The sequence below is a fragment of the Hippopotamus amphibius genome, chromosome 10 (genome assembly GCF_030028045.1).
Source record: "Hippopotamus amphibius kiboko isolate mHipAmp2 chromosome 10, mHipAmp2.hap2, whole genome shotgun sequence".
NCBI lineage: Eukaryota > Metazoa > Chordata > Mammalia > Artiodactyla > Hippopotamidae > Hippopotamus > Hippopotamus amphibius.
In genome coordinates this window covers 76,201,926-76,229,073 of record NC_080195.1, presented here as the reverse complement: position 1 = coordinate 76,229,073, position 27,148 = coordinate 76,201,926, and the positions used below count along the sequence as shown (strand labels likewise).

The 27,148-nt window shown below is 35.0% G+C and overlaps 1 protein-coding gene across 2 annotated transcripts in view; it reads left to right on the top strand.

Moving 5' to 3' along the window:
• The window catches only part of EPHA3 (EPH receptor A3), a 352,548-nt gene that overhangs the window by 252,884 nt on the left and 72,516 nt on the right, over positions 1 to 27,148 (top strand). For both annotated transcript variants that reach the window (XM_057697498.1, XM_057697499.1), the window contains exon 6: positions 25,933 to 26,057. In XM_057697498.1, the coding sequence (XP_057553481.1) occupies positions 25,933 to 26,057 (125 nt within the window). The remainder of the gene's footprint in view (positions 1 to 25,932; positions 26,058 to 27,148) is intronic.

Here is a 27,148-nt window from a genome sequence, read left to right as displayed (position 1 = left end):
TAAAGCTGTGTATCATTGCTTTTTTTATATAACTTTTGATCTTAGAAGTATTTTTGGATTTATTGAATTATATTAGACCCTGTATTAGTCAAGTTGACCAAAGAAATAGAACCAATAGGATGTGTATCTGTCTATCTATTTATCTAGCTAGCTAGCTAGAAGGAGAGAGAGAGAGAGAGAGATTTCTTTTATACTGTTGGTTCACATGATTGTGGAGGCTGGCAAGTCCACAATCTACAGGGTTGTCGGGCAGGTTGAAGACCCAGGAAAGAGTTGATGTTGCAGCTGGTCTGAAGGCAGTTTGGAGGCAGAATTCCCTCGCTCAAGGGAAAGACCTTAGTCTTTTTTACATAAGGCTTCCAGTGATTGAATGAGACCCAGCCACATTATGGAATGCTATCTGCTTTTCTTAAGTTTATTAATTTAAATGTTAATCTCATTTGAAAAATACCTTTAGAGTGACTTCTAGACTAGCTACATTGACACATAAAAATAACCACCATAGTCCTCCATGTCAGTGGGGGATTTGTGTGTGTGTGTGGGTGGGTGGGTGGGTGTGTGGTTGCTCTCTTTCTTTTGAATAAATATCTAGACCATACACTTAAGGGAAATGGGAAATGCCAAGATAAACTGTTACAAAGACAATAATAATCTTTGAATTTCACACACTGACCATATTGAAATTCTCTTTTGGTGAATTTTGATTCTACTTTGAGTTTCTTTTCTTAGGTTTTCCTTGGAATATAATACATAGTGCATCAGAGAATGTTCCCTCCCCCAATCCTATCCCAAATATGCTGAGTTTCAAGACCTCCTTTGGGTGACCACATCAATAGCAATTAATTTGTAGAAAAGGCATTTTATACTGTTTTTTATTGGTGAAAATTTTCACATTGACATTTTACTTGTGGATATCACTTTCCATGTGCCTCTTTTGGATAGAATTTCAGACACAAGGCCCAGCTTTATGAGACACACACCTTCCCCTTATCAGCCTTTGGCAGACATCTCTATGTCCAGGACAGTGTTGTGACTGCCACTAGCACCACTCAGAGGACTTGTTTATCATCTTTAGGTAGTGATATCACTGAAAACCCTCAGCTCAGTAATTTTTAAACATGAAATTGTTTAAAAAATTACTCACAAGCTTTCAGCACACCAGTATATACCCTCTTCAAGCCAATCCCATAGGCTCAAAGCATCTGAAATTAAGTGTAGGGATGCCTAGCACTCTAAAGCTGAATCTGGTCCCCAAACACTTGGAAGTTCTTGTAAAGAAACTGTTTTCCCAACTGCAAGCCTGCAAACAGATAGAAAACCTACAGCCCTCTCACATTTGTTGTCTACTCAGCTTGAGTTTAGATGAAGTGCTTGGCCTGAGGCCAAGCACGTTGTATTTGTCAAATAGTATCTTGTTCTCAAAAGGCAACAATTACTTTTCTAGACTTTATGCAAATATGAAAGATTGTCATAATTTTATCAATATTTCTTCAATCCATTTAATGCTGAAGGATTTTAACATCCATTTGTATTTGATTTCCCCTCAAATTTGTTGTAGAGTGGGGCTGTCAATCAATGTAACATATAGATACTACCCCCAAATTTGCATTAATTAGTGTTAAGGTATTGTTTGAAATGCAAATAAGGTATCTGCATTTCAGTCTTTGCTGCTTTTAAAAATTTTCTTTAAATTCATTTCATAAAGTGACTGCACTTTCATAACAATAAAATATTTTATCTATTCAATTTAATCCCCAAAATATTTATTGAGTACTAAAATGAAACTAACATTGTGATATGTATTAGGAACATATAATGATAATTAATACATGCTTGCAGTCTTCAAGAAATTTATAAGTATTTCAGCACTTAATCAAATAAATATAATTCGTTCAATCAAAATGCATCAGGGTAAAAAAAAGGAATGATTATTTCCAGTTTGGGAATTAAGGAAGATTTTATTGAAGAAGTAGGGTTTGAGGTGGACTATAAATAAGGACTTGATAGGTGCAAAAGGGAACAAGAACATTAAGGACTGGGAAAGGAAGCAGAGGGACTGGGGAGGTAATTGTCTCTTAAGATAAGTCCATTCAGCTTAAGTGTAAGAGAGGAGAAGGCTGAGTGGGGGATGGAAAGGAGATTTGAGGTCAGCACTGTTCCAGGGGGATTCAGTTTGACTGAAACAGACACACATTCACTCACTTGCATTTCCAAACATATTTAGTCAAAGATACAGAATTTAATTCAAGTAGCAACATGGATGGACCTAGAGATTATTACGCTAGGTGAAGTCAGACAAAGACAAATATATGATAATCACTTATAGGTGGAATCTGGAAAAAAAAAGACACAAACTTCTTTATGAAACAAAAATATGTCCACAGACACAGAAAATAAACTTATGGTTACCAAAGGAGAAGGGGGAGGGGGAAGGATAAATTAGGAGGATGGGATTAACCTATACACACTACTATATATAAAATAGATAACAAACAAGGACCTACTGTGTAGCACAGGAAACTATACCATATTATATATATATATATATATATACACATATATATATATAAACTGAATCACTGTGCTATATACCTGAAACTAACACGAAATTGTAAATCAACTATACTTCAATAAAAAAAAAAGGAGGTGAATAAAGGACTTATAGGCACAAAAGCAGAGACAGCATATCTTGGCTCAGCTTTATTCCTGGTCTTCTAGAATCCTGATATGATAACAATCTTAGGTGACTGTCTGTGCAGCAAAGATCTTGTCAGATTTGGAAACACACACTGATCTTGCTGTATCCCTACTCTTTAATACTCAGTTCCATATTTTGCATTCTGGAAAAAAGCACCAAGAATTTGTGCTCTTCAGTTTAGGGGAATATTTACAAGTTTTGAACGCTTTTGGTTCCTGAACCAACTCAGCAATAAGACCAATAGATAAAGGGGAATGGGGGCCAAAGCAAAGACAGTCTTCCAGTGTTTTTGAACAGTATCTTTGCCTCTTACTTTCCTTTGACATAGAAAGCCCATCTTCCGGAGGAATCTGCCATGCAACTTCTTGCATGTCAAGCATGCATGGGAATTTTTCTCCATCTTATATGTAGTGGCACTTGCGTATGTTATAGATGGTTTGGGATGGGGTGGGGAGAAAGACATGTAGATTTTGTGGAGGAGAATGTTATGATCTGATCTGACCTTTGATTTAGGGAAAGAAATAAAGTTGCAAAGGAGACCAAGTAACAAACTAACAATAACCCACAAGAGAGATAGCAAGTTCTGAACTAAATTTGAGAAAAGGAGGAAGATGACATATTAAGAGATTAAAACCAGAATGTATGAATTGAGCAGATGTGAATTGAAGAGCAGTGGAGAGCTACAGCTCACTCAAATGCGAAAATAATCTAAACAAGTGTGGCATAAAGCATGGTGAAGCCCTTGATCAAGGTCGGAAAGAGGAAAAACACATGATAAGAGCATCTTAGAATTGATGATATAAGACAGCATACAGGTTGTTCATCCAAATGGTCATACAACTTTAAGCAGTTGACTATTAAAGTCTGATTCTTGGGAAATAACTTAAATATGGGTCATATATTTGGAAATCATGAGCATTGAAAAGGAGTCAATATAAAGCATAGAATTTTTTGTTAAAAAAATAGGGCCAAAGATAAAATCTTGGGAATTGCAGCGAATAGCTTTGAGCATAGCAAAGGAGCCAGCTTTGGAATCCAAGCTCAGACTTGTAGGAAATAATCATATGCAATTGTAACTTAAGAAATTTTATTCTCTATTTATCTCCTCTCTTAATCCTCCTTGAAAAAATATAAGCTTTATGAAGTCAGGGAGTTTTTGTCCACTTATGTTCATTGATGCATTGTCGATGTATTTTCTCAGAGCTTGAAATGTAGCGGGTGTTAAATAAATGTCTATCAAATGGCTCTATAGTCAGGTATGCCCTGTTGATTCCACTAGCACAACACTCTCCTTATTTCTAAGACATCGTTTCTGTCTTCACTGGTATTTCTAACTTCAGGTTCTCATCATTTTTCATCTGGACTATTATGGTAACCACTAGTCTGGAGTTACTCTTCTACCTCATTTGTTTTATAAAGCACCTTCAATCCGAGTGCTTTTCTGTGGCTTACAGAATTCCCCATGTCCTGCCCCATGCCCACTTGCCATTTAATACCCTTCTACTTTATGCTCTATGAATACAGTTTCTTATCATCTTCATAAACTCTCTACAGTGTCATGCCATTTCAAACATGTTAGCTATTTTCACTTTAGGAAATTCTCTTTTCCTTCTTCACCTGTTCATTTCTCATCTCTCGAAAATTAGTTCATGAGTCACCTTCTGCAGGAACTTTATGTTTTCCAAGTGGAGTAAGCAAAGCTTCCTTGGACCCCCAAGGAACCTGTTTATAGCTCTGTCACTGCTCTTAACGGATGCTGTAACTCCGCAAAAGCAGGCACTCAGTCTTATCCATGTTTGCTGAACTGTAATGAAATCATGCCAGGGTTAATCTTATTGAATACCATTTTGATCACGTTGCTTACTTATTCTAAAAGCTTTAATGGCTCCCCATAATTCAGGAAAAAAAGTCAAACTTCTTAGCCTGGAAATTAAGACCTTTCATATGTAGACTTCACGCAAATCTCCAAGCATAATCAAAAACAAATTTAACTCTTTCTTGTTCTCCAGGAAGTTTTGCAAATTTGGTGACCTTCACCTAAAATATACTTGTTCATTATTTATGTATCCAAATGCCTTCCATCCTGCAAGGCCCAGATTAAATGCCAGCACCTCCATTAATTTTCTCTAATTCTTCTCAGCTAGCAGTAATTGTGCTTTCATCTGAACTCCCACAGCACTACATTATCAGTTATCAGCATCTCTTATGGTGCTCCTCTATTCTAATTTACATTAGAATGGCATTTTATATGCATTTAATCTTCCCTACTGTACTCTAAGTTCCTCGAGGGCATGATCCAGGCACGGCCCACATTTGTCTCTTTCATAGTGGCTAGATTGGTCCTCATCCAAATTGGCGCTTTTAGATACTTTTTAAGTGAAAGAGATATAAGAAGAAGGGAAGGATGAGCAGACGATTTAAATACCAGAGTTTCCCCAGAAGCAGATCAGAATATAAAAGCTACTAGTGTTGGTATTTGGGGAGGTATGCTACCATTTGAGACGATTTAGAGTGAAATTTGGGGACAGAAGTTGGATTGCAAATGTTGAAGTCCATACCATGTGGCAGGAACTGTGCTAATTGTGTTCTGTATGTTACTTAATTCAATCTTCATTAAGAAAAAACTCTATAAAGTAGAAACTCTTATTTTCCCCGTATTTCAGCAGAGGAAACAGAAAAGCACGTTAAGTAACCTACTTAAGTTCACACAGATGTTGCTGAATCATGGTTTGCACTTGAGTAACCTGACAGCCGTGCCTGCGTTCTTAACCACCACTTTCTCCTCTACTGAAGCATGCCATTGAAGGGAAGAAGAATGTGGATTGGCAATGTAATGGCAAGGTCGGCAGGGCTTTTGAGGAGTCAAGTAACGCTAGGAAGGAATGGAATCAATGACAGGAATTAGTCATAACAAGAAATACGGAAACCTGTTTCTCTCCGCATGAGGAGGAAAGCAGGAAGAGAGCGGTGAATCTAGAAAGTCACTTTGCCTAAAACAGGTCACGAACTGAATTGGATCAGGATTAAGAAGTTGCTAAGCCACAGAATAAAAATGTGATGTGCCCTTTCACACTGATACCGCTGTTTTTCATCTCCTTCATGTACTTAGACAAAACCTCTGCAACTCACTAGTGGGTATATAGGAAGAAAATAACAGAACTACCAAGGAAGTAAGTAAACCGATTGTGGAAATTTTATTACATCTGCTCTTAAACTGTATGAAAATAAATGTTTCAAGGTAGTCAGTTCTCTGTAAAATCAATTTTTGTGCAGTTATGGCTCCATTCTGAAAAAAAAAAACAACTATAGTTGTTTACATTTTTTTTTATTCTATTGATTTTTGTTGTTGTTGTTACTTGTTTTTGGCTAATGATTTTGAGACATTGTGATTTGTACTGTGGCCACAATTTCCTAGCCTTCTATTTATGCACATTTAAACAAAATTTCTTCTATCTGTTCTCATGTCTTTAAGTTTCCCTGGAAGATTAGCTTCCCTAATTTTTTTAATGAAAAGGATCTTAATTAACATTCTCTTCTTGTACTCATTGTACAGGAATCTTGTTATCCTAGGCCAGCTTCCACCCGGTAAACTGAGAAACAGTTCATAAGTTAAGAGGAAGTGTGGGTTGGTATCTTATCAAGGAGATGTGTGGAATTTCCCTAAATACTGTCAGCCAGTGTCTTCTCTAGTTCAGTAATCTACAGCTATCCATCAAGTCTGACGCATTCAGAATTTTTAGGGGAAATCTGTTGAGGGGCAGAGTTTGTTCTTGTCTGTGTTCTTCTTCTTAGTTTATTGTAAAAAGCACAGTGATATGAAAGGGGGGAAAAAGAAAAGACTGAAATTAACAAGTAGAAAAATTTCAAGACTGGGAAAAAAATGTCTTTTGTGAGAACTATTTATGCGCTGGTCAACCTTAATTACCTATGTTGAAGAAAAACAGTGTTTAAATAATTCAACATTTGAAGAGTTACTAGAATGTGTCTGGTGGTGGGGTTTAGTATCATATTCATTATTTCTACAGCACAGTTCTCTGTGATTCACTTTTAGCCTGAAAAGTTATCTAAAAGTTTTGTTCAGTTCTAAAAATGTAAAACCATTGTGGTGTGGAGAGATAGGGAAGCAAGTGTCACCAGAAGCTTCTGCATAATTAATAATCAATCTGTTCTGAAAGATCTAAATCAAATTGGGATTGACTTTTGCCCACCTTAGAATCAAAGATTGATCCATCTGAAGTTTTTGGAATCAGTCAGCTGCATAAGACTCCACAAAGAAGACAGGCTGTATCAATAGAAGCTGCTAAGACAGCTCATAATTTCACTAGTCATGACCTAGAACTTGAAGAGGTGAAGAGGTCTGATATACAGATTTGGTCCTGATGGCTCTATAGTATGATGGAGCATGGTGACTACTTCTGGCAGTCCCCCTGTCACCCTCATGCTTAGACTCATGCTTCTGTATTCCAAGATATTTTTTTAAACAAGAAAAAAACCAAAACCCCAAACCATACAACAACTTTTACTCATATCTAGCACAGACTTTTTATTTCTCCTAATTGCAAGGAGATTCATTGGCATATATGCCACTTCCGGGAATGCTCTTAACCATTTCATCAGACTTGTCACTGTCTAGATGTTGGTTTTGATTGCCAGCCTCCAAAAGAGAAGGAAAATCACAAAAGAGAAAATTAGCAAGTGTGCACAGTTCCAAAATTTGTTCTACAAATGTGTTTTAAATCAAATGAATCACCCTTTGGCACAAGCTATTCACTTTATAGTCATTCATTTGAAAGGCTTAGTCTCTGTCTCCTGAAGACTGTGGTTAACATTATTATTGATGAGTGAGACAGTTACCTTAAATCATAAATAAAACAAATAGAATAATTTAACATTTGACTCTCAGAAGAAGGTATGTTATCTCACTTTGCACTGGCAATATATTTTGAAGAGAAGTATTCAGAAAATCAGTTTAAACCACAACAGGATCAAGGATGTGTCTGCATAGAACTGCTACATGAAAAAAGTAATTTGATCCAACAAATGCATCTTGATTAAGAAAATATGTGGGGCTCCAAAATATTTTATCACTTTGCTTTTCTAGTCTTTTCACTACATAAAAGTGGTTTCAATTCTTATTCTTGTAACTTTCTAATTTGATTAAAGGTCTCTGGCACTAAATAGAATTCATGTTGAGGACTATTTATATTTATTCTTGAAATCAACATTTTAAATTAATGTCAAGTCTTTGGAAGAGTAAAGACTTACAAAGTTAAATAATATTATGTAAATATTAAACCTCTAAGAGGTAAATTGGGCTTTTCTTTTTTTTCCATTTCATTTAATCTTTACTTTTAAAGAAATTTTGTTGCCCATTTATGATTTCTTCAAGACCATTTTTTAAAATATTGGCTCCTTAGACAAGATAAAAACTTAACAAATGTGAGTAATATTTTCTTCATTATATGTAGGCTATCTGTAGATAAGCCTTGTATTTCTGCATCTCTGTCTAACATCTGTCTTACCTTACAAAACAAAACTTTGGGAGTAATAATTGTGTACTGGCAATGTTATTTCAGAATGTTCTTATAGCAGCAAGTGGGAACTGAGGAAGTAATAACAGAAAAGATTTCTGTGTGAACCCACTTGTCTCAATTCCTTTGTGACAAGTGTCTCTTCTGGTGAAGTCTGCTAGACAGTAGGATACGAGGATGTCTTCACCCTGCTGTGAATGAGTCCCTCCTAGAGGGGACTTGCTTCTCTGCCTCTTTCTCTGATTCCTACTGGACTCTAATTTTCACTCACCATGTGAATTGACAGGAAGGATTTATTTAGAGATATATTTTACCTCACTTTCAATCTGAGCACAGGCTTCTGTTTGTGGGCTTCTGTAACGTGTTACCCCAACATAAAACCTAATTGAGTTCTGTAAGGCTTTGAGAGGTATAGGATAGAGAAGCTGTCATGACTTGATTTTATTCATCCTGGTTCAAGAATATAACTCTAAGATTAGCTACAGTCATTCAGTGCAATTATTATGGTATGGGTGTTATATATAGCACTATAACTAATAAATATCAGCATCTATGAAGACACCAAAAAGATTTTTTAAAAATGAGTTTCCAAAATAAAAGGTAAAATATGTGCACTTATACATACCACACACACACACACACACACACACACACACACACTAGTTATATACAAGATGTTTAGCAGGATGTTTTTCTGTTGCTTAGAAACTGGCAAATAAAATCACAAAATAAGACAAAAATTCACCAAGTATGCCACAATCAAAATACTGCAAACAGTTGGGACCAGATTTCTTGAAGGTCTTTTAAATGGCTCAAGATGAGTCCCTATAGGGTAGAGACCCACAGAGTCCTCTGAAAAAGCCATGAGTGCCTATAGGGAGCCAGCACACAATTCCAAAATCTGGTATCAGCCAAGAAAACAGTGAACTCAACAAATACAGTGCAATTGTGTGTACTGTAAGTATAAACTCCTTCATTTTTCCACAATCTCTCCATAGTGCCCCCAACATCAGAGGAGAGAAAGAAGGAATAAAAGCACAAAGTTCTTTCTCTCTCACCCAGGAAATTGCTATTTTATAATGGTATACACTGGGCATTAATCACTGAGAAGTGAGCAGGAAGCTATGAGATAGTCTGGCAATGTCATCAAAGAACAGGAAGTCAAGTTCCAACAGATCAGAGGAGCTCTGTTCTCTGTATTCTGCTTAAAAAAATGTCATGGGTCTGGTGTGCATTGGGATGTCTATTTCTTGTTTGAGGGCCTGTTGTCATGATACATCTTGGTATTTGCCTGAGAATATCCAAGAATGGCTAAACAACAAAAACACCTCTGCTTTTCTGACTTGGGGATGCTGTATTCTGAGCATGGAAGTACAAGATTAAAAAAAAAAAAGCAATAAAACAAAGCACAACAAAACAACAAAACAAATAGCTAGCCATTTTGTCCAAAAAAGTCACCTCTACCTAGAGTAGACAGAAAAATAGAGGCCTAATTGAACAAAAATGATGCCACTCAAGTTCTATATAACACCACAAACTATCTTTTCATACCACTGTAGCAACTGTAGTCCTCTTACTCAAGTAATTTCTAGTATCTGTGTTATGACTTCCAACTCTCAAGAGTGAGTTTGAGGCATTGATGATGCTGGGGAAGGAATGTGTGTGTGTGTGCGTGTGTGTGTTTGTGTGTGTGTGTTAGCTCTGGGTGTCTGCACTTGTTGTATCTGTTTCTGTGTCTGTGTTTGATTTCCCTAAGCAAAGACCCAATGGATTCCAAGACTTCCTAATGACGGTATTTGTTGTTAACTAGAATAGAAACAAACTGTGTAAATGTCTTGAAAATCTAAATAGAGTTCAAGATGGTCTCAGCTCTCATCAATATTCTGAGTATCTTCAGAGACCTGAGATGTCTTAGTTTGTCTTCTCCTAGAAGTCTTAGTTTGCTTTTTCGTCTTCTCCTAGAAGTCTTAGTTTGCTTTTTCAACAGTAGGGGAGTATGAAAATAAAACAGGGAAAGGAAGGCAACTGAGGAAGGGTCCAGTATTGGTCAAGTTACCCTGTGGAAGACTGGAATTTAATTCCGCTGCTTAACAGAGAGCGTCAGTGTAGAACATTTGCTTCTGAGTTATCCCATTCAACTGAAGATAAAGCTTGGGTATTTATACCTAGATGCCTTATCTGTTCTTGACTGAGGCTGTTCCAAGGATGAGAACTAATTGAAGGAGTATTATTTCTTAGAACTTCCAGCCTGAAGTGCTTGGGCGAGCTGACTCCAATGGCCAAAGAAAGCCCTCAGTCAAATGGAGTGAGATGCTGGCAGCTTTAAATAGGACAGTTACCCTACAATAGTAAATTCCAAATGGGTATTGTTGGGACACCAACAAAATATGATCATTAGGTATCCTGAATGGGTCAGAGTACTTCACATCAGCTAGTCTTTAACTGAGATGATAGGTTCCATATGCATTTAGGGGAGCATGAGGTATCAGATAGTAATTTGTAAAGAAACCCTACTCTAGTGATGAGAATGTTTTCCATCTCCATAAAGGTGGGCTCCACATCCACCTTTTACATTGCTTTAACTATTCCACCATACCTGGCAGGTAATAGACACATAACCTCTCTGAAATGAAATCATTTTATGATCTTTAATGATTTTTACTAAGGAATTAATCAAATATGTGCAAATATTTGAAATAAAAACATTGTAAATAAATTTATTTATTTATTTAATGTATTTATTTTGGACTGCGTTGGGTCTTCGTTCCTGCATGTGGGCTTTCTCTAGTCGCAGCAAGCGGGGGTGCTGCACTTCATTGCAGCGGCTTCTCTTGTTGCGGAGCACAGGTTCTAGGAATGTGGGCTTCAGTAGTTGTGGCACATGGGCTCAGTGGTTGTGGCTCACAGGTTCTAGAGTGCCGGCTCAGTAGTTGTGCCACATGGGCTTAGTTGCTTGCGTGGCATGTGGGATCTTCCCAGACTAGGGATCAAAGCCATGTCCCCTACACTGGCAGGCGGATTCTTAACCATTGCACCACTAGGGAAGTCCCCTATTATATTGTTAATTTAGGGAGGACCTTAGAACCGTAATAAAGAGAGCTATAAGGCTAACTAGGATTGTTGTTTTATTAAATGATATGTAAAATTCTGCTGTCTCAAGTGTCTTTCTAGAGAACGACTTGAATATTTCTTTAGTCTTATTCCAGTAGGATAGTAGGAAAGGGAAAGAGTATGGGATTAAATACTAGTCACTAACTTCTTTATTTTAAAATGTACTTTTATAGAAGATAAATTTTAAATAGAAATTATCTCATTGCCTATATTACAAAGTATAACTGGAAAGTATGAATGAAAAAATTCAAATGAGAGACGTTTGTGAAAATGAATGCGAGTACCACCGTTTGCTAAATGTTGTTTTGGTTGAGTTTCTTAATATTTTTAATTCTAGGCTTCCTTCATTTTTTGAAATCAGAAAAATAGTTCCCATCTTTTAAGATTGCTGTTAGAATTAAATAAAAATGATGTGTGAATCTAATAGATAAAATGATCAGTAATTGAGCTTTACATAGGCTATACATATACATGTATATTATAGTAGATATATATTGAATGTACATATAAATAAGTCTTTTTTGTGTTGGATTTTTAAAACTAGCACATTCAGGTTTTACATTTCATCAGTTTCTTCTTTTAAATGTCAATTATGGTTATATAATTTTCTCACTAGTGTTGGATCTGATGATTCATATGATTTAAAGAATTTATGTTCAAATTTCATAAAATATTTGTATCCATCAATTTTTTGTAGTTTTACATTCGTATTTAATAATATAAATATGGACTCCTCTATATTGTATGTTTTCTGCCTATATTTGGGTTAAAATGTGTCGATTTAAGATTTCAAAGTTACCAATAAAGTTGACGCTAAGTATTCAGATGCCAGTTTTGCAGCAGCCACTCTTGGGATAGTCTGTCATCAGTGTGATTCATCATTTCCTTAAATGAACATTGCTAGTTAGCAATTTGTAGCCCATAGAGCCTTTTAATTTGTTCTCAAAAAATGACTTTGAACATATGTTATTTTGTTAAATTATAGATGTTAACTGAATAAATTCTTTGGTTGCATGTTTTCTTTCTACAATCACTTGATTGTTTCCTGTAAAACCCTGTTGACTTTTCGTGGAATGTGTTGGAAAATTTTTCTCAAAATTTTCCTTCTGTGTCTGTCTTCCTGGTGGTCGAATCACTTCCCTTATTATAAGCTTCATTGTTATGGATTTTGTAATAAGGACATGTTCATTTTTTGTTGTTCAAAACTTGTTTTACTTGGATTGATTTTTTTTTCTTATCTGATTTCATGATCCACCATTTCATGAGAAAGCTAATGATAAATTACCTAAAGCACTTCCCAACCTATTGCTGTACATTAAAAAAAATATATGAATGAGAAGAACACAAACATTATATTGATTATGTGTAGTTGCCTATGCATTGGATGCATTATAATGAACACAAATGTTGATGGACTATTTATTCCACATGTACCTATTTGCAAATTCTATACTTTGTTTAGAACCCAACGTCTGGTCTTAGAGGATTGTTATTTCAGGATCCCCTTTCAGAGGATTAAACCAAGCCATTAGATCCCAAAATCAGTTTGACAGTCAGTTATTCTTAAGGTTAACAAAGAGTAAAAGTACCATACTTTAGCCATTCAAGAAAGCAAGATGTGTACATACATCCATAAATGCATATATGAAAACCAACTGTGAGCCCCCCTAGAATGTAACAGGGGTAGGAAAATTCAGTCATGTTTGGGGAATGGACTGCCAGGTTTCTCAACCTCAAGTTTGCTTTGCCTCTAGCATTTTTCCTTCATTTTTTTTTCCACCTAGGTACATTTTGAAGTAAATTTAACTTGAAAAGCATGTTTCTAAAGCTAAACCACAGACTATGCAATGAGAATAATAATGATCCTTGGTTTATTGTTTTTCAATTCCAGAAGACACCTGACAGACCAGGCCAGTTATCCTGTCTGTATAATAATTCATGCAGGGTTTTTTTCCGACAGACAAATCTGAAAATTAGATAAAATACATGGAACACATTAAAAAAAATGTTCAAAATCATCCAAAGCCATACAATTAATTTAACCACCTCTCAATTCTGATAAATAATATATACTTTTTATTTCAGGTTATTCTTTTTTTTATAACTTTATTGAGGTATATATTATATCTCATGAAATCCACCCACTTCAAGTATACAATTTAATAGTCTTTAAGTATTTTACTGACGGATGCAATTGTCACCATAAATCAATTTTAGAATATTTTTATTCCCTCCAATAAGTAATGATGATGAATGCATCACTACATTTTTAACTCAGTTTTTAAATATAATTGTAATTTGTCTTTACATTGAATTTATTTTTTTCATAAATAAAACTCAACACAAAGTGACTTAAATTAAGTTCACAAGCTTGGGAATGAATGTTTAGAATTTTTCCACACCTTAGTTAAAATAAAATGTCTCTCCTGCAAAATCTGAAGTTTATACAGCATTGTCTGAGAACTATTCTATGTGGGCTAAAGACAATTTTTGTCAGCTTTTGGGAATTAGAAATGCAGGAACTTAAATATAAACATTGAAATGAAAGCCAAACTCTTAAAAGAAACAAGTATTACTATATTTGTATCTGCATAATTTCTTTTTTGCTTGTCTTATGCAATCCAAAAATGGAACAACTTAAGGCTATTTTTTTAATGTGCTAAAATTTCTATGGTGTATGTAAAAATTAATCTGCTCCAGCTCTCAAAATTCTAAGGTCAATTATGTGAAGTTTGCATAATTGCAAAAATACATATTGATGCATTTTCCTTATTTGGATGGACTTGAGAATTAGCATTACTCCAAAATTCATGGCTACTAGCTAAAAAGGTATTTGACAAAAATTCTTTAGATAAATTAATCCTGTGCCTGGAACTAAAGAGGTCAGGCCACAGGCATCATGGAAATTAAGCAGCAGGTAGTCTGCCTCTGCAATTTTCTGCTTACAGTTTTAAAAAATCTCTGTTTGTGAGGAATGAAATATTATTTAGTGCAACTAAATGTTTGTATTTCTTAATCAAGTGATTGGGACAAAGGAGGAGGGAATTTGCTTGGGACAAAAAGAGGTTGGGAAGTGTCTTAGTAAGTGCAAGCATGGATAATGCAAATTTTACAGCCAAAATAGAAAACTTGCAGGCATGATTGCTTTTGGAGACTCTGAAAACCTCTGATGATGTGCATTTTGTTTGTATAAATATGCAAAAACTCTCAAATTGGCATATTCCCCACCCGTGTCTTACAGACAGCTAGACTAGAACAAATTAATAAACACAGCCTCTGTTTATTAATTAATTAGTAAATTTTAATGGCTCATGGGTTTGGGATGATATAGAAGTGAGTATTAGGATTCATATAATTGTCAAGTGTATTTAGCCTTTCCCTATTCCTTAAATTTTTTTCAGGTGACTTTCTTTTGAATTAGCAAATAAAGACTATTATGTTGAGTATATCTATATTACAAATAAGTTCCTAGCATAAAAGTAACATGGAAGTAGGGCTACTCAAAAAAGATGATTTTATTGTCATTAAAACATTTTACAGTCTATATAATGAACCATCAAAAAAGTTCTCTTTTCTGGAATATTCCCTTTTCCCGTTTTTTTTTTTTTTTTTTTTCAAGCCAATGAGTATTTCTATATGTGAGTAAAGTGGATAGCTCTCAGCTAATTTGAAAATCTGATTTCCAAATGTTTGACCAGACTTTGCAGATTTCCTGTTATGGGAGGTTTGGGCTTTTACTTCCCTAAAGGAAGGGATCAACCTACATGATTTCTAAAAATGACCCCCCTCCCTGCTTCAGTTAGTCTCTGTTGCACTCAGGGTAGGACTGCTAGGCATATACAAGACATATGCGCCAGGCCTGTACAAGCCATATGCTACACAGACTTTGTCAACATTTTTTCTGCTTCCGTACACGGGATCAATACTCTTTAGATGCAACATATACTTTTATGGTGTACATTTATGGGGGATAATGCACTATAAAAATTGATGATTCATACAATGGTGAAGAGTAAAGTAATGGTTGCTCACTCATGGGTGTGATACCTATAAGGACAATTGTCATTCCTTCAGGAATAAATCAATTTCTCACTCAACCAGGAACATGTACAAGTGAGAGTAAAGTTATTGTAGGACTGGACTTGATTTTATACAAATACATGCATTCATAAGTCTGTGTGTGTGTGTGTGTATGTATTTCAAATTTCAGTACCCCAGTTAAAGTTAGCTATTTATTACCTGTGACACAAACCCCGACTAATCCTACTACAAGAGGGTTTATATGTGATGCCTTGAAGAATTCTGGACTGACAACAACTGTGATATTTTCTCCATCTTTTTTTTCTTTCCTTACTTGTAAAAATGAAAGGGTCCAACAAAGAATGAACAAAATTATTTACCTTGGGTCTCAATCATACCAGCTAGGAGTAGGTCCAGATAAGGATGTCAGATTATGGTTTAGTGTCTAGTATCTAACAATGTAATCTGACTAAAATCATGGGCTTAATAAGCAGAGACACAGCTGTCCAACAGGTAGAAAGCTTATCATTGCAGAAGTACCTCTCCCTTAAATACATTATGGGTTAAAAATGTATTTATCAAAGCTTCTACAGGTAGATTTTAAACCTGAGTGTTGGTTAAACATCAAAGATAGTGCATCAGCAGTTTCTGGGTTTGAATAAAGTAAGAGAAAAATAACTACCAATAGACTGTGTGCATACCAGTTATTTCCTTAGATAACTCATTAACTGTTTGTCAAGAAGAGATCTTTTACTTGCTTGAATAAAATTCTAGATGATATTCCATTACTGTGATTCTTTTAAAATGCAGTTTTTGTTATTATTCAGGTATGGTGAGGCCAACAGATTAAGGAAATAATTGCTATTGAAAAAGTAGTTTGTTATTTATAGTGCTCAAGAGGAGGGGGCATGTCATACCATGGAAGACCACACAGAGAAGCACCAGGGTCAGTCAGGAGGTAGAAGGAGCAAGGAAAAAGCACGGGCAAGAGCCTTTGCTGTAGTTTTGTAACAAAGGCAAGGCAAGGGGAGATGAGGTAAGTATACTTAGGATTGGCTAGTTTAAATGATTTCAGCAGTAGACTCTGAGGTATAAGGACTTTCTACAGTTGTCTGGTACCTGGTCTTAGGATGATTGGGACAGAGGGATATTGCCTGCTAGAGCATAAGAGCCAGAGAAGGCACCAGGTTGATTAGTTTACGTTATGAGATGCATACTCTTGGGCCAGTCTTTGCCATTTCTAGGAAATGGCTAACCTTGGGAGAGGCAGCCTATCCCCAATCAGCAAGGCTGTAGATGCCAGGGTATGAACAATACACAAAATAAGAAATGTAGTTAATAGTGTGACATATCAATACTAAGATCTAATTATACAAATCATAGATTTTACTTCTTTTTAAATTGAGGTAACATTTATACATGATGAATTATATTAACAGTAAGTAAAATTAAATGACTTTTAATAAACATATCTACCCCTATGAAAATACAGAATATTTCTATCAGTGTCCCCTTTCCTTTTATAGTTCTAGTTTGTGAATAAAAGTTTAATTTACTTAAGACCGGCATGTATTTTGTCTAGTTTCTAAATATAACATACATAATATATTGTAAATTTTTTCCTCCTTTCTGTCCTGCTTCAACACATGAACCAAACAACCAAGACCCAAGAGTGTAGCCTTTCAGACTAGTGTTCTTGCCAGTATCTGTAAAGCAGAAGCTGGGACATGACAGTCCTCTTTTTCTCTAAAGGTGTGTTAAAATTGTATAAAGTTGTAAGTTGTTTAAAGTTGTAAAGTCCGCTACTGCAAATAATTAGAAGGCAGCAGGCCACTTGTCAGAAACTCCACAGAGAATACCACCAGGGTCCAAATTTAGTCGCATCTGGAGTGGGGCAACTCTACTCCTGAAGGACTCTGAGTCAGAACAGACGTATTACCTCAGCAATCCTATAAAACAAACAAAACCTCACCATGTGGTTAGCCTAGTTCTTGTCTGAAGTTTTCTCTTCATTCATCTGGGCTTGATCTTGTAGCATCACCCTTTTCCCACCACCACCTGTCTGTTAGCTACATGCAACAGCTGCGCCTCTCAATCTTTGGAGACACCTATACTAAAGTAATTTTGTCTGTACTAAACGTTGTATAAGGTATCATTTGATTTTGCCCAAGATTTCATATTTAGTACTTAAACTTTGATTATTGATTTTGGGTTTGAAGTTTCTATTCTATTGTCTTTATTTTGTGGAAGCCACTGAATTAAGAAAACAAGCTTAAAATCCTACATAGGTTAGGAACTTGAGATATTAAAATCCTATCAAAGCAGATTTTCTAAATAGAATAACTAGTAAACTTATCCAAGAAGAACTTTGAAAAAATCCAAATTAAGACATATTGCTACTTCCAAAGCCAAGTTGTATCTACTGGAAATTTTAAGATATTTAGAAATCTTATGAAGTGAGGAATTTCTTAGGCAACTTTTGGCTCTCTGGGAGGGAAGATTCTATGCTTTCCATGTAAATTGTTTATATTATCTCTGGAATGCATTTTTCTAAATTTAGGCTCAGGCCTTAGAAGTGTGAAGTTGGATTTTCAGAAATAATGTAAAAATATTGCATATTTAAAATTAATGCATACAGAGCTAAATGTCTATCTGTCTAGGAATTTTGAGAGTATATTATGCTTCATGTGTAATTGATGAAGAGAAAGAATGCCCTAGATGTGATAGAATTTTAGTTGTCTCATATAAAAGACAACCAGATCCCCCAGCAGCATCACATTATCTGTTTAAAGAGAGAACATTAGGCTAGACAGACAAGCGTGCACACACATACCCACATTTAGATGAATAACCACCTGTCATTTTCATTGCCTTGTACATCAATGCATGATGTCCTTGATTAGGGCTCACTGGACTCTGAGACTGCAGACATGTTGAGAGTACTCATGGCTCTCCAAAGTACTTAAAAAGATAAGAATATTGTAGAATATCTCAGCAAATCCAAAGAACATTACTTATTTTCTAAAATGCACTGATGCTATAAATGTATATAATTTCTCTGAGAATCTCAATATTTTATGATAGGTTTGCTGGTATACTGCATTTTTCAAAGACAACTAGTTTTAAAGGAAATCTTTATTTACTCTACTTTTTATTTCCTACCTACATTTTTTTTAAATTTTAGAATTAATCAACGCTTAGTGGATAATAAAAGCCTTAAAAATAGCCATGTATCAATATTAACCTCTTTCACAATGAAGAATTATATTTAGAAACCTGTAATTACCCCCATAGATTTTCAAAGCCATATTACATATGTGAGAAAATAGAATATATGTATTTGTCTCTGCCACTTGTTCCTGGCACAGAGCTCCTAAAACTCATAAATTCCTAAGTGATAAGAGTACCAGGAACATCTTTTGTCCTTTTTCTTTTGCCCTAGTTCCTAATACGAGGGCCCTGAAGCTCTTATAATTTCCTGGGTGATAGGAGTGTCTTTTGTTCTAATGAGATGACTCTGGGTGGGCTCCTGAATGGCTTTAGGAGGAGGGCTCCTTACCAGAAAGACCAAGCCTTTATTAGAAGCCTGGAATTTTCACCCTACCCCATTCCCTTGATAAGGGAGAAGACTGAAAATGGAGTTAATTATCTACCGTGCCTACGTGATGAAGCTTCCATAGAAATCCCAATAATATGGGGTTAGGAAATCTTCCAGGTCAGTGAACACACCCCAACCCCACAGAGACAGAAGCTCCTGCACTTAGGACCTTCCAGGACCTTGCCCTGTGTCTCTTCATCTGGCTGTTCTTCTGAATCTTTTATCATATTCTTTAATAAACTGGTAAATGTTTTTCCCTGCGTTCTGCGAGCCACTCTAGCAAATTAATTGAACAAGAGCAGAAGGCCATGGGAATCTCTAATTTGTAGCCAGGTCACACACAAGTTGTGCATAACCTGGGAAGCTTCTAACTGGGATTGGTATCAGAGGTGATGGACAGTATTGTGGGACTCAGCCTTTAACATGTGGAATATGACACTATCTCCAAGTAGATACTAAGAGAATTGAGCTAAATTGTAGGAAACCAAGTCAGAATTGATTAGTGTGGGGAAACCCACACATGTGGTGACCAGACGTGTCAGAAGTGTGGTGAGTGTGGTAGTAGTGTGAGACTAAAGGAGAAACACAGGAAGAACTAGATTTTTTTAAAACAACATATTTTGAAGATTTATCCAATTCTATGAGGATATTGAATGATATTAAAAGGAGAACTTAATGTTAAAAAATAAATATGAAGATCAATTGAAAAAATGAAAAACAGCATCTCTTTTGATGAATTCATACAATAAACATCTGTGAAGTGAACCCTTCTATTACTACTGGGTTTTTTTCTCTTTTATTGCTCCATGCTGAGATGGGAATAAGATTGTAAACTTTAACTGCATTCTCCACTCTTTAAAATTACTCTGGGGTCTTCAAAATTCAATCATTAAAATTTTAGAATTTTCTAGAAACTTAGAACTGAGAAGCCTAAAATTTTGACCAGAATTTTCCTTCTATATATACTCTATTAACAAAATGTCGGTGGAGAAATCCAGCTAAAAATTTACTCTCAATATTTATCTTTTAGAATCATTTTCTCCCAGCACTATTGATTCAGTTTAGAAAACTATTTTTCTCTTTACTATAGAAAATAGATATTATGTTTTAGAAAAGGGTATCTCTGTTTAACATATTATAATTTTCGTTTTTCTGTGAATTTTATTATTTTAATAATAAATCAGGAGCTAAATAGGATTATCTTTCAAAGGACCTAGTCAAAAAAGGTATTGTACATTTTATTGCAAAGCTAACCAAACTGAATAACTAGATTTATGTACAGTTGGTGTGATGCTAGGCACTAAAGACTCTGAGGAACTTACAATCTAGTGGGAAGACATACTGGTAAGCAAATGACATAATTGCAGCACAATGCGATGGGCTAAATAATACGAGAATGAACAACTATACTACACATCAGAACAGAGGAAGGAGCTGATTAAGTATTGCCTAAAGGACTCAAAAAAGTTTTATATTAGCAATGGCTTTCTAAGGATAATGAGCGGAAGAGATTTTTCCAGTGGAAAAGGGAAGATATTGAGTGTTCCAGACAGCAAGTATATTGCAAGTACAATCATAGGCAGATGGCCAAAGGAATTGTCTTTAGAATTTTACTTTGAAAGGAGAGCAATAAATGATAAAGCTGGTATGTATGTTACAGTCTGATGAGGAATCTTAAATAATAATGTAATGAATTTCAAATTACATATCCTAATTCAGTCCAGAATTTCTCAAATGTGTGATCTTAAGAGGTTTCTGACATCAAATTCTTCACAATATAGATTGCTAGACCTTTTCTTTGAAGCTTATTTTTTAGTTAACAAGTTTAGGAAAACTGATTTGAAATTAGGAGATTTTGAAGGACAGGAGGGTTAATGTTTCATTTGCTTTATAAAATGATAAATCATCAAAAATGTATGGAAAATTGAAGGAAGTTCTGGAAAGATTGAGATGAAAGGCACAGAATCCAGTGCACATGACAGACGGCAAGGGTTTGAACTGACGCAGGGTTGGAAAACTATAATTAGGTAGAAAGACAATTCATCAATTTTCAGATACTGAAGCTGATTGGCATGCAGTGTTATTGGTGAGGGTGAATATATAAAGGAGTATGACTCTGAAATTCGTACTGGTTAGGCTGTGAAAATCGTAAGTCCTGGGACCACAACAGGAAATTCTGGAGAACAAGTTGGGGAAATCAGGATAGGGGTGGTGAGAGGAAGAACATTAAGCTATGAATGATTATGTCCATTCAAACTCAAGAGTGTTTCTGGACTTTATAGAAACATTCACTTCTGAAAAATAACTAAGAAGGAAATGTTCTTAAGTGGGCATTGTAATGAATGGTACAGAAAAATAAGACAGTAATGCTTTTAAAGGCATGCCTGATTCAAAGGAAAAATCTTTCAACCATTTACTACATGATATTTTCCCATGGAGATAATTTTTAAAAGCTTTGGCTCACTTAGAAAAAGAAATACTGAGCCTTTTTTGTTATTACTTTTTGTCCAATCTCTAAACCACAGAGGTACCTCAGAGGTTCATTAGAAATTCCCAAACCCAGAAAGAGGAAAGTCCCAATAAAAACAAATGAACCAAACCAGATCCTTTAGGAGTTGAATTCTGAAGTTTTGACTTCCTGATTCTAAGGATGGGTCATATTTTAGTTGCAGAATAATAGTAAATGTAGCTTAAAAACACCGTAGTTAAAATAATGTATCCCTTCAATGTCTGTCTGTAGATTTGCATGCACAAGTATTGTGTGATTCAAATACAAATTGTGAACTACACAAGCCCCATCTCTAACCAGATCTCTTTATGTAGAAATCTTTCTTAGCCTAACTTCTTTGCTTTCCCGTTGTAATTTGCCTTTCTATTATTGCATTAGATGCAGTCAATGGCTCAGGTTAGGCTGTTATTGAGAGAAAATCTCATCCTTCCTCTATAAACAAATAACTGAGGTTCAATTATGAACTATTAAGGGTTGTACTTCTTTGTCTGTCTTCTGGACTAGTCATTGCATGTCTCTGATTCAAGAGACTGCCATTACAGCGGCCTGGAAATAGGAAAGAAAATACTCAGGGAATAATTCAACCATTGGTTCCTAGAAAGGTGTGTCTCCTTGAAAAGCAGTTTGATACCATCTTTCACAAAACACATATTACTAGATAACGTGGGGTGAAATATCTGTCGAGTCCTATGTCATAACCCAGTAAAAAATTTGAAAGAATGATTTGAAAGAGCCATGAGCAAGTTCACTGTGACACCACACGTTAAGAAATTTTTCAGTATTCAGAGTGTTCAGAATTTTTCAGTAGTGCAGAATAAGTTCAGAAAAACTTCATGGAGGATGATCAACTGTATGATTTATGGGCCTCTTGCTCCCTCCCAACCTTCACTATTTTTCTCTTGTATTTGTATTCTCTTAGGAAATATTTTAGTTAAAAGTAAATTTCACTTTACCGAGTATATCATATCTCTTTTCTTTATTTTCCAAAGAGCACATATATCCAATTATACTCAGAATAGCAAAAGCTAAGGATCAAATATTTACTCAAATACCAAAACAACAAAAATGTATGTTACACACCATGACATTATTTTAAAGTCATCAACTTACTAAATATTATTCTCTTCCTACTGTTTTAATATTTATTCTTACCAGTTTCTTCATTTTTTCCCCCTACAAAACTATTCATTTATTAAACTGTGTAAATTCCTGGACCCATTTCATAGCAGCCTACTTTGTCATCAGCTTCTTCCTGTTACTAAGAGAATCATTGCAATAATATATCATTTAAGATATACGAAAGAGTCACCAGAATAAGTCTCTTAATCCTGGGCTGGTTGAAGTGTTCATCAGTAATTGCTATTTTAGTTTATACACCAGCATTTTGCCAGGGAAAACCTATGCTTCCTCCTCCTCAGTAACTTTTCATTCTCCTTCCAAACATTTCTCTAATCTTAGGATTTTTTTTCATTCCATACAACTATTACCCACCACTCTTTCAAATCACAAATTAAAAAAAACAGAGAATAAAAAAGTCAAATGTATTATATAATATACATTGCAGTATCATGTTCTTTTATACAGAAAAATAAGAATTTCTATGAATTTTGAAAATTACTTTGAACACATCATTCTTCAATATCTGAAAACTAACCAAAAAAAAACATGGTCCATATCAGATTCTCATTAATGTTACAAATTGTATTACAACACATGAACAAGTATGGATAAATTTTACTTCAAGACATGAATTAAGAAGTGTTCTAGAAAACCTTTTAGAAAGCGTGGATACCATGGAGTCCCCATTAAATTTGTCTCTTCCTACACTATGTTTTATTATGTCTTAAAATTATTTATAAGGGGAGAGAAAAACAATTTCTGTTAATTATTTATTAATATTAAAATATTGATGAGCACTACCCAAATGTAAAGGGATTTCAGCTGGTATAGTGGGTTGAAACTGCGGAAATGCAGCCAACACAAGGGGTGTGTATTAAAAGAGCAGAACAAATGACTTAACAGGGGCCTAAAAGCAGCAATCAGAAAGGTTCATTTAATTTAGAGATGGCACAAGCTTTGAGCAATTGCCTCTACTTAAGTAAGTGTGGAATTACAAAAGGCTATTTATTACAGTCCAACAGGGCCCTGCAGCTTGTTCAAAGACCTTTGAAGAATTTCAACAGTTATAAAGTCTTGCTCAGTGCAAAAGCAGTAAAATTTAGGCAGATCCCCCAAAGAGCCTGGAAAGCTTTCATTAAAAAGTTAATACAATCTTCTTCACAATTGTTCTTGGAAACAAATTATTTTCTGTATTTTTTAAGGAGAGATGTTATACCTGGTAATTTTCAAAACTCTTTGAAAATATGTTTTAACTGTTAAGAATAATAAACCAGGTCCACAGTGATATGAAATAAAATAGGAAGGGTCTCCATGGATTTACTAGGAAAGTGTTCAAACATTCAGCTTCTTTGAAATGCTCTGTAAGCATACATTAGAAGTTATCCTATTAATGGATTTACCTAAGAAGGAAAATTAGTGGAATTTCTCCATTTTTTTTGTACAAAAGGCAAAATTTTGTTCCAAGGACGTTGGGGCCGAAATTATTCTATTAACGATTAAGTAATAAATTGATTTTTCTAAGTATTAGAGTAAGTAAAAAAGAAGTTAATTCTTAAAAATTTAACATACCTGTTATTTATTTCTAACTCAGTGACATTTCTAAACTTCTAATATGTTTATAAAGTTTCAATGAAATATAACCAAAATAACATCCTTTCCTTAGAATCAATTTCAGAGCAGCAAACTGCCTCGGGATGAGGGCTGGGGGTGCTGTGAGGCCAGTTTGAGAAATGAAACAGTAATATTGAATAGACAAGAAGTGAACATAAAAGGTAAATGACAATAAGTTACATGAAAGAATGTTAATTGTTAATGGGGGCAAAATGTGAATACGAAAATGATTTTACTCTTCCATCAGGAAAGCAACACATACATTTTTCTTTGGAAAAAGACTAAGTAATCATCCCCGGCCATTAAAGTAATGAGGCTTTAATTACAAAAGTTCATAAGAAGATCTTATAAATAACAGAAATAGGTGGATGGAAAATGTACTGCAATAGATCTTTCGTTTAGGTTTACACTTCCTAAAAAAGTGTCACAAGGCAAGCTTAACGAAAGCTCTATTTTTAAGTGAAGACTAAAAATGAAGGGCATTTATAGACAGGAACAATTTAGATGAGAGGTTGGATGTAAAAGTCAGCAAGTAATGATCATAGAAACATCAGATCAACATATAGGGAACATCTGTTGTTAGCTGTTACAGGGAATACAAATACACTGGGTTCTCATAGTCCTTGATTTGAGAAAAACCTATTTTAAAAAATGTCCTTTAGCAATGAAAACAATTCAGCAGTTAATGTGCCTAAGAATTCTTGATTTTTGTTTGTTTCATGTTTGTAATTTATTTAACTGCATTCCATTAAGGCAGGATGCCACTGAACCCCACAGTGAGATATTTCGGTTGGCCAGTGTACCAAGACTGAGATTTGAAACCAAAAGTACATTGATGGATAGTATGCATTTTTCTTTTTAATGGAAGGATTTGAAGTATGATATCACTTAAAACATATTTAATCTTCCATTAGAAAAGATAGTAACCCTGTGATATCTGATCCAAACAGATGGTTTTTTATTCATATTCTATGCCTTCAAAAATGCATAGAAAAACATAACAAATATAGAGTCACCACCCAATAAGATGCCTCAAAATATCTCTAGAGAGTTGTGACACAAAGAACACTCATTTCCTCAGTACTTCTCACTAAATATATATATATATATTTAAGATATAAAAATGTAAAAGCAGAGATTGTTGTTTCCCGATATGTATTTTTATTCATGAGAGATTTTTGTCAGAAGTCAAGATCTACTATACTATGCCCTAAATCCTATCTATTTTACAATACACTAAATATTATTATTACCTATGAATACCATGGGACTCCTTGTGCATAATGGATTCCAGTCTTCTTACAGAGTTGCATGTGAAAATGTTATCAATGAGCTGAAGAATCTGGCATTCATAACTTTGAAACATTATAACACATAGGTAGTCCTGATGTTTTGTTCTTTTTTTTAATATATCAAATATATTTCATTGCTTACATTATAGTAGCAGATTGAAAACATCTGCTCACTTGCCACTAGTCCACCAGCAGCTGAAAATCTCAGCTTATTTTCCATAGACCTGTATGTACCACGGCTATAATCCAGCTGCTGAGGCTTGATATGGGGCCAGATTAATACTCAAGAGCCTTTGAAATGGAAATAGTGCTTTCTTGCCAAAGATTAGAACAATGATAGACTCCATTTGCTTGTTCCCTTCCCTCTCTGCTCTTCTTTACTGCCCTTCCCCATCCGACTAATTTTCCTTGCCCCATCATCCCCTCCCATCCTCTCTTTACAGCTCCATCACCTGTCATGACGATTAAGAAAGATCGGACATCGAGGAACAGCATTTCTTTATCCTGGCAAGAACCTGAACACCCTAATGGGATCATATTGGACTATGAGGTCAAATACTACGAAAAGGTGGGGAAATAACGTTAAAGGGTTGAGTTGTGTAAGGAAAGAGGTTACCTTCTCATGAGTGTGCTTTAGCAAAGAAACCAGTGACACTATTGGCAAGTGAAAGAGCCCTGTTTAGAACTCTGGTCATGTGATACCTTTGATTTATAGGCGGAGGAAGGTTTAGAAATCTTTGTGTCAAATATCCCTCGTTCTATAGCAATAAGCCACAGCAAAGATGTCACTATCAAACGTAAGCCATCTAGTTATAGTATTTAGAGATGACATTTGTGTCCTTCCACACTGAGACCCCTGTTCTATCACCTGTAATATAGCAATTCCTTAATCTATTGATGAACTGCTCCTGAGTTCATTGCCTTATGCCTCATTTCCTGATCTTCACACTCACATGAATTTTATTCGATACAGATAGGAACATTGAACTAATAACAAAACCATTGTATTATTGAACTGACAATGGAAAGCTTTCTTGATTTTGTACAAGGAAATGTAGAAGATGGGAGTGGGTGGATCAGTTTGCCTCACATCATAAAATTGTGGTTCAGTAATGCAGTTATAAAAAATAGGGACACAATTATTTATAAGTAGAATTTAAGCCATCGCATTTCATCACTCTAAGTACCACTTATTTCTCCCTGGTTATAAATTATGGCAAGGTTTGAAAGCAAAGTGTATTCAAATCTTATCATTAGAGCTGGGTGGTTTCATAGCTACTAATATGAACACAACATATTTGTACATCTGCTGCAGTTTCCAAAGTATTTTAAAGTGAATTAAAAACAAATCATGTGTTGATACAGTTTGTATTTACAGAACACTTCTGTATACATTATTTTGAGCTGTCTGATAATCTGATGAAAGTAGGCAAATGAGTGGCATTATTTGAACTTCTTACAGCCCCACTGCTAATAAACATTAGATCTTTTTTTTTTTTAAATTCTGACAGCCATGACTCCTCATGTAGTATGTTTTCCCCTGTATTGCGAACCTTCCTCTACATGAAAATGGATTATTAGAGATGTGAGAATTAGTGGTATGGTCAGTTGTGCAAAAAAACATAATGTATAAACATTCCTTTGCATTATGTAGTTATT